General features: G+C 54.3%; 1 protein-coding gene across 4 annotated transcripts in view; it reads left to right on the plus strand.

The window, feature by feature from the left end:
* The first annotated feature begins 5,280 nt into the window (after positions 1-5,280).
* The window catches only part of TPM3 (tropomyosin 3), a 14,105-nt gene continuing 11,085 nt past the window's right edge, over positions 5,281-8,300 (plus strand). For 2 of the 4 annotated variants that reach the window (XM_025040931.1, XM_025040933.1), the window contains exons 1-4: positions 5,282-5,447; positions 6,567-6,684; positions 6,799-6,869; positions 7,525-7,600. In XM_025040931.1, the coding sequence (XP_024896699.1) occupies positions 5,308-5,447; positions 6,567-6,684; positions 6,799-6,869; positions 7,525-7,600 (405 nt within the window). In that variant the 5' untranslated portion in view covers positions 5,282-5,307. Of the gene's footprint in view, positions 5,448-6,566; positions 6,685-6,798; positions 6,870-7,524; positions 7,601-8,300 lie in introns of all 4 variants that reach the window. The other 2 variants (XM_025040932.1, XM_015598337.2) reach the window with 2 other exon arrangements.

Genomic DNA, 8,300 nt, shown 5'->3' on the forward strand with positions numbered 1-8,300 from the left:
CAGGCTCAACCTCGGGGGAAGCCGAGCCCCGCGCGGCCCGGGGAGTGGCTCTCCTCCTCCCCCGGCTCATTCATTCAGCCCCTGGGAGCCGGGCGCGGCCGGGGGGAGGGGCTCGGCGGCCTCTCCCTCCCCCACTTTGCCGTGAAGCGGGGGGACTTGGCTCTGGTTTGAGGTTTCCGGCCCGAAGGATGAGAGTAGGTGGGTGCTCCTTCGGCCTGGGAGGTACTGGGCCGGACGGAGGGTGAGAGGGTGGGGCTCGGGTGGGTACCGCCGGGAAGCCCCCAGCTCGGCTGCTGGCAGCCTTTCCGCTCCCTCCTCTTGCTCAGGAAATGAGGCAGCAGTCGGCCGAGAGGAAGCGCGGTGCCCTCCCTGGAGGAGGTGGAGGCCCATCCTCCGGCCGGGGGCCCTTTCCTCTTACGGGGAGCCCTTGCGACTGCGAAACCCCACTCTCAACCCACGCGAAGCGAGAGAGGAGGGGATGCTGCTTCAGTCCCCACGTTAGTGCAGATGTGGGAGCCAACAAAACACGTCTGGCCCGGCCCATGAGGACCTGGAAGGCAGGAACTTCTGCCACAGCCAGGCCTTGATTGCTGAAGTGTGATCGATCAGGGCAAGCTGAACCGGTTAGGGACACTTCTCCCAAGCAGAGCTGATAAGCGGGCGTGTGTGGCAGAGAATCGTCTGGAGTGCCGATTTCCGTCGAGGTTTCTGATCCGACCAGGCAGTGTGGCCGATGGAGAAGGAGTCGTGACTCCCCAGGGGGCCTCTAGTAACGTGTCTCTGCTGCTTTCCCCGTGACCCACCAGTGTCATTTTTTTTTTAGTTCAGTAACTATTCAGCGGAAAGTTGGAACATAAGATGTTGGCGGGATGAATGGTGATTCTCGAAACCGCTTTCCGTTCGGAAGTGGTCCAGTAATAGTGAGCCACACGGTTTTCCAAGGTCTCGGGTGCAGTCTGCTGGGTGGAGCTGATCTCCTGGGCTGAGGCTTTGGTTTAGGAGGGTTTGAGGCTGGAGAGGCAAGTAGCTGTTGCTAAAATTTGAAAGAACTCTTGTGGTTTATTGGTATTCTCTGTTGTTCTTTCCCTTGGTAAGTTTTTTTTTTTCTTTCTTTCTTTGGCTGCTCCTCAGGGGAGTGGCTGGGAATTCATGTTTTTGAGGGGGAAGGAGGTGGGGGCAGCAGCCCTCCAGGTTAATACTTAAATTGTTAGAATACTAGTTTTTTTTTTTTTCTGGGCATGGAAATGCTGGGAGCTTGTCTTCCTCAGTCACTTTTTTCTGAGTGGCTTTTTCCTCTGTTTATGCCAGTGACTTTTAAATATCAATTCAAGTGAGATGGACTGGCTGGGTGACTCTTTATGACCAGTGACACTTTCTCATCTCCTTTGTTCTGGTGACCAGATCCCCTTAAAGGGGAAGAGAGGAGGGCTGAAGGAACTAGCTACATGTGCGCTAAAGAGTCAGAGGCCCACCACACAAGCATGGGCATCCTAGGAAGAGTTCTAAGATGGAGTGATGTCGCGTCCCCCCACGCCCAGCCCCCCAGGGTTTGGTCATTTCTTTCCAGGAGAACCCGGCTCCTTTTTTTCCACCCTTGGTGACTCTGGGGTGACGGGCAGCAGAGCGAGCGGCTTCAGATGTTTTATTTACTACTCCTTCACTCAGAGTTTGTCACATTTGCTGACTGGGTGAGGTCTGCTGAGGAAGTCCTCAGATGGAGAAGTAGGGCGATGGTTAAGTATTGATGAAACGAGCGTCTTCTGCTCCCCATCTTGAGCGAGCCTAATCTTTTGGCTTTCTGCTCCGTTGCGCTTTGAACCTCTCCGGAGGAAGAGACACCTGTGGGAAAGAAGCGGGTTGCCTGGGCTACCTGTTAGCCCCTTAGGACCTTCTGGAATGTGGGTTTTGCAGGCTCCTCCCTCTGGCGCTGGGAGATCAGCTCTCCCTGATGGCACACGTGCTGTCAGTGGGTTGTCACTTGATTATTTCACTGGTCGCTTTGTGTGAACATCTAACCCTCGCTGGAAGCTGGGTGAATCCAGAGCTGAGGCTGGATTAGCCTGGGGTCCCTGTTTCCTTCCTGCTGTGGCCTGGAGCGTGACCTTTTACAGTGTAGCACCTTGTCCATTCCGCTTTCGATTTTGATTCTTCCCTTGCACTTCTTGCTAGATTTGAACAGAAGGCAACATAATGTTTAAACGCAGCCTTTTTCCTTATCTGGTTTTTGGCTGTGATGGTGGTGGTAAAAATACACATAACATAAAAATTACCGTTTTAACCACTTTTAAGCGTGTAGTTTGCGTTTCCTCTCCCCTAACTTCCCCCTGGTACTTCGTCTCCTTTTTCTGGTCTAAAACATTTAGAAATACTATTGAGGGAGTGAGTGGACTTCAAACCGCAGTTTCGATTCTGGCCTCATTCCGGATTCCTCGTCTCTGGAGCGGGTTAGGATGTGGGACTGTCGTGGCTCCTGTACCTGGGTCTGGAGGACTAAGCGACGGCTTTGTCACCTTTCTTTGCCTTAAATTGGCTTTCCCGCTGATTACCTTTCTTTCCTTCGCACCAAAGCACACACTCACGAGGGAGAGGCAAACAGCCCTTTGCTCTGAGTGCCTGGCTCAGACCCCACCTTTGTTTGCTCTGGCTGATAGCTCTACACCCTTCCAGCCTGCCTCCCCCTTTGGTGAAATTTCAAGTCCCCAAGGACACGGTATCTCCCAGGCTTGATACATTGTGATCACAGCGAACTGAGCTGTCCTCTACTTACAGGGCTCAAGCCTGACTTCCATTACTCATTTCCTTTGAATTTCATCTGTGGCTTTTGTCTAAAAAGAGAAACCCCAGAGTGGCAGAAAGCCAGATTTAGGTTAATCCCCTTCTGTCCTTGGCCCTGATCTTCCTCCTGGCACCAGTGCCCTGTCAGTTTCTTGCCTCGAGGGTGTGGTGTGCTTGGGGAACCTCTCCATCATGGAGGATGGTGGTATTTTAGATCGAACTCATTTCTCAGCTGAAGCTGTCGTCAGCCATCTTCCAATGTGACCGAATTGCTGCTGTTTGCCCTCCCCCGTTGGGATCTCTGCTTCCTGGGCAGTGGAGAATCCTGTTATTACCTGAAGCAAGGACCTCAGCGCATACCCTCCAAGCTGGGCAGAGGCGGGTGGGCAGAAAGATCAAAACCACATACGCTAAATCTAGGGTGATTAGAATAGCATACAACCCCATGTCCCCCAAGGCCCTGTTTTGCATGCGGGTTTGCAGAAGTCGGTCCCACTCGGTCTCTTGGCCCGACCCAGTTGACAAGCGTTTTGCAGAGGTTCTGGTTCCAGGGAGACGTCAGGTGTCTTTCCTCGCCCCTCCACAGGTACTAACAGATCTCGATTCTGCAGAGCTTTCGTTTCGTGGTAAAGAGAACTGATCCTCTGCGGGAGGAGAGAAAAGAGAACAGGGCCTGCCCTCCTGACCTCCCCCCACAGGGGTCTAGAAGCTTTTGCTGGGACTTCCGTTTTGGGTTCTGCTTTTGATATGAGCTCGGTTAATGCACCGTGCGCATGCTCCTCTGAGGGCACCAAGATGGGTTTCTCCTCCCCCCTTTTCAGCCTTTGCGAAGAATTCTATTGTAAATGCTGATTTGTGGGAGAAACCGCCCGAGCCAGCTTGTTGTCATGGAAACTCTACACTCCCGCCCCCATAGCCTGTTATCTCCTCCATTTGGGTAACTACTGGTGAGCTCGCTGGATGAGGACTGAGATTTCATGACTTTCCTCCAAATCTGGTTCCATTCTTTATTTTTAGTTCTGGGCGTCTGAGGGTAGAGGGGGGTCAGATAAGTCACGCTGGCAGTGTTTCGTAGTTCCTGCCCGATAGCCTGACTTGTTCCTGTAACCTTGACTTTTTGAATTTGTGGGGAGAAATGTGTGTTGTCCTAGGGGACATCTGCTTTCCTGCAAGAGACGGGACCGGAGAATATTTACTTGTTTCGTGGCGTTTTAAACAGTATAGTTAGAGACACGAATGGTTTCTTCGTAATTTCAGACTTCTCGATTTTCTTTTCCTGTAGATCAGGGGTTATAGCCATTCTCCGCCCCCTGAACCTCCCATATTTGTATTTGGAAATTTTTGAGCCAGATAACCGTATGGGCTGTATCCCTCCCCAGGAGGGGTAGTGGTAGTGGTCTGGATTATTTCTGCAGCCGCCCCCGCACCCCTGTTCCTCAACGCCAGGAGGAAATCAGGGCAGTGGCATTCAGGCACCGTCTGGACTGCAGAGGAGATATCGTGTTTACCAGGCTCTGGGATAAGCATCTCAGCCGGGTAGAGCGCAGGGCTGGTTAGACTCCGTGGCTGGCGGTGGGTCGGCGGGGGAGAGGCCGTCCTCGGCGGGGGCTTTTCCACCAGCGGGTCCCACGTGCGCTGCCTCCTCGCCTCGAGTCTCGTCCATTATCAAGGAGGGGGCACGGCGTGCTTGCACCTCAGCCTGCGCTTGGTGGTGGGGCGGGGGCAGGGCAGCAGGTGTCCTGAGCTGTCCCGGAGCGCGAGGCTAACGGGGTTAACTAGAGGAATAGAAAGGGGTCGCAGTTCGGAAATTTGGAGGCGCGGTGGTGGGCACAGAAGAGACCTACTGTCTTCTGCCCCGAGTTCTTTTTGTAATTTCATCAAAGCAGGTGATTTTAGCCTGAGAGGCTCCTTGTCGTCAACTTTGGGGCGGGGGCAAATTGCAGTGGGGGGTAGGGTAGGTATCCCAGTGTACCCGCCTTTCGCTTTCTGGTCTGGACGATTATTCTGGAAAACATTCTCTTGGTTAGTCATCCTCCTGGTGTATTAGGGTGGGGTGACCGGAGGGTCAACAGTTTGAGTCAAACAGCAAATCAGTAGACAACCCAAGATTCCCTCTTTCCAGAACTGCTTGCTTATCGACTTGCTTTATGAGACACTTGTAAGAAAGTTGCTGAAGAGCGAGACGCAGCCCTAAGCCGGAGCAGAAGGGGCCCTTCGCTGGCGACCAGTGTGTTCAGGAATTTGAACCGAGTCCAGAAACGGGGTGGCACTAACTGACGCTGGGCTGGGCAAGACGCCGAGTTTTCAGACACTCTTCCTGTGGAACATAGGGGGATTTGCTGGTGAGAGACGCAGGGGAATGATACGCGTGCATGTGTACAGTCGTGTCTGCTGGATCTCACGTGCATCGGAGCCGAGACCGCTTCTGCCCCGCCAGGCTCTGGCTTCCTCCCTGCTCGTCAACCCATCTTACGTCATAGTTCGTTCTCTTCCTCTCGGCCATGCGTCTGCTTCCTTTGTCCACTCTTTCAAATGCAGGCTGAGGCCGAGGTGGCGTCCCTGAACCGTAGGATCCAGCTGGTTGAAGAGGAGCTGGACCGCGCCCAGGAGCGCCTGGCCACCGCCCTGCAGAAGCTGGAGGAGGCTGAGAAGGCTGCGGACGAGAGCGAGCGGTGGGTAGAGGGGGTGATGCCTTGTGCCTTTCAGGATAGCTCCTGCCTCACAGCACCCCTTCCCCTCGTCTCCAGATGAAGACAGCGTTACCGGGACTCTGACCCCTTTGTAATTGGCGCTTCTCTGTAAATGGATCTAACAATCTGCAAATGACATCGCCAGATGGGCTTCCACTTAGTGAATCATAAACTTGTGAGATGAGTCCCCCTAAAGCGGTGGTTCCCTAAGTGAGATCCCAGACCGGCAGCACCTGGGAACCTGGCGGAGATTTCGAGTCTCAGCCCCAGCCCTGCCCTGTGGATCGGGAACCCTGGAGGCGGAGCCCGGCGGGACTGGCTCCCGTCCCTGGCTGCACTGTTAGAATCATGGGAGTGAGGGGCGGGGGTCGTCGGGGCTTTAGAAAGATGGGAATGTCTGCAGCCCACCCTAGCTCGGTTAGAGTCCATCGTGAGAGGGGCTCCGGGGTGTCTGTCGTCCTTCTGGTGAGATTTCAGCGTGTGCCAGAGCTGGGAACCGCAGACCCTGAACCAAATCACAGCTCATCGTTGCTGAAAATAGCCGATTGGTTCTGTGCCTTCTGAGTTAACCTAGAATGGAGGTGCCTGGCGACTTGCCTGGGATCAGATGGAGGGTTCTCAGAGTTAAGAACGCCCTCCTGGGAGCGCGCTGACGTGGCCGTGAGACTTGGACCCGCCCCGAGCGCGCTGTCGCAGAGCAGGGCCCACACTGTAGAGAGCGAGGGAGCAGGTGCAGAGCCGTGCGTGTGGTCCCGTCAAGGCGTGGGGCTGACGCTTCTTTGCACTTTATCTACAGAAAATGTTTCTGGAAGGATTACGAGGGGAGAGATCTCCTCTGATGAGCAGGGCTGGAAGTGGAGAGACTTAACTTTTCATTCGATGCCCTTAGACCTTACTTTTAAATATCAATTTCTTAACAAGCACGTCATTTCTACAGGAAGAAGTTTTAAACAAAACAAATTGAATAGGGGTGCGATGGGAATCTTTCTGGCTGGCGAGCGGAGAGGAATGGGCTTCTATCGGTGCAATTCCGGTCCCTTGGAGAGGAGCCGATGACAGACGATTGTCAGTGCCACATTTGTCCTTAATTGTTTCTTACAGAGGTATGAAGGTTATTGAAAACCGAGCCTTAAAAGATGAAGAGAAAATGGAACTCCAGGAAATCCAACTCAAAGAAGCTAAGCACATCGCAGAAGAGGCAGATAGGAAGTACGAAGAGGTGAGACACCTTTCGCCCGTCCCTCTGTCACTGGTGACATGGCCTTCTGAGAAGAACCACGAGAGGGAAGTGGCTCCTTTGCCTCACTGGGCCGTACCCGGTCTTCCCCCGTAGGTGGCTCGCAAGCTGGTGATCATCGAGGGGGACTTGGAACGCACGGAGGAGCGAGCCGAGCTGGCAGAGTCGTGAGTATCTCGGCCCCCGAGTCTTGCCACACTCTGTCCCTCCCCCTTTGGCTTGGGCACTAATGTGAGTGAGCTGGCATTCCTTCAACCTTGTTAAACAAGGCCCAGAGAGCGGGCGTCATCTGTAGCGCCTTTTTAGGCCCTGTGAATGGCTTTGGCCTTTCTTAGCCCTCCTGACTGGTGACAGGTGACAAATGGGGTTTTCTCATATCTCGTAGGCAGGGTTTTGAAAGTTGAGAGAAAAAGAAAGACTAACGATAAGAGGTGAGCCGTTGACCCGAAGGCCCCGCCGGGTCCTCACACCTGGGGTCTGGTCCTCCGAGGGCGGAAGTGGCTCCCGTGACCTAAGACCTGTCGTCTGTTTTTACCACTCTGCCGACCTGCTGGGCAGCTTGAGGGCGAGGGCAGCCGGGAGCTGGCCCGCCGCCGGCACCTTCTGGGCCTTGTCTGACAAAGCGCTGATGTGTTTGTGCTTCCCTCGCGTCCCCCACCCCGTCCCAGACATGACATATCACGACCATGGTGGTGTTTTCTTCCCATTTTGTGAAAAATTTTTTTTTTCCATTCCGCTGCTTGTTTTCTTGCTGTGTTCCCTTTTGACCTTTCTCCCTCCCCGCAACCTGGCTTGTGCGACCCCCGTGACTGTCACTAACAGCCGTTGCCGAGAGATGGATGAGCAGATCAGACTGATGGACCAGAACCTGAAGTGTCTGAGTGCTGCTGAGGAAAAGGTACTAACCGTTAAGCCCAGAGAGGTTCCGTGGACGGTGTGGTTTTGTTTCTGTTTTGCAGCCGCCTCCCCTCCACTGGTTGACGCGTCCAGTGCTTTCTCACCTCACGGAATGCTCCATTCTTTCCCACCTCTCGGCATCTCTCATCTCCTTTCCTAGTTGCTCCACTGCTCTCCTTCCCGTGGGCGATTTGGGGGCCGTTGGCGGGGGGCATCCGTTCCCACCTCCGCCCCAGGCAGCAGTTATGACTTCTTCCTGGCACTGGTTTCTCTCAGCTGTCCTCCTAATTGGTATCCAGACACTGGGTCCCAGCCCACCGGGGCCCGGCTGACACGGGCTACGGTGGAGGGGGGAGGGCTGATGCTTGCTCGGAGAGCCCGGGACCTTCTCTCTCCCCCCGTGTGCCTTCCAGCTCTCTCTACACATGGGTTCAATTCATGTCTGTGTGTCTCTCTCCCCTTTTTTTTACTCTCTCCCTCTTCCCCTTCCCTCTCCTGCGGTATGTAAAATGTTCACAGTAAGTGTTCTGAGCTGGAGGAGGAGCTGAAGAATGTCACCAACAACCTCAAGTCTCTTGAGGCTCAGGCGGAGAAGGTAGGGGCTGGTCTGTGACAGCGACAGGCTCTGGGGCCTGGGCCCAGCCCTGCCCTTAACGAAAGACTGGAGAATCCCATTCCTTATATAACCCAGTGGGACGTAT

This window comes from Pteropus alecto, unplaced genomic scaffold (assembly GCF_000325575.1).
Source record: "Pteropus alecto unplaced genomic scaffold, ASM32557v1 scaffold49, whole genome shotgun sequence".
NCBI lineage: Eukaryota > Metazoa > Chordata > Mammalia > Chiroptera > Pteropodidae > Pteropus > Pteropus alecto.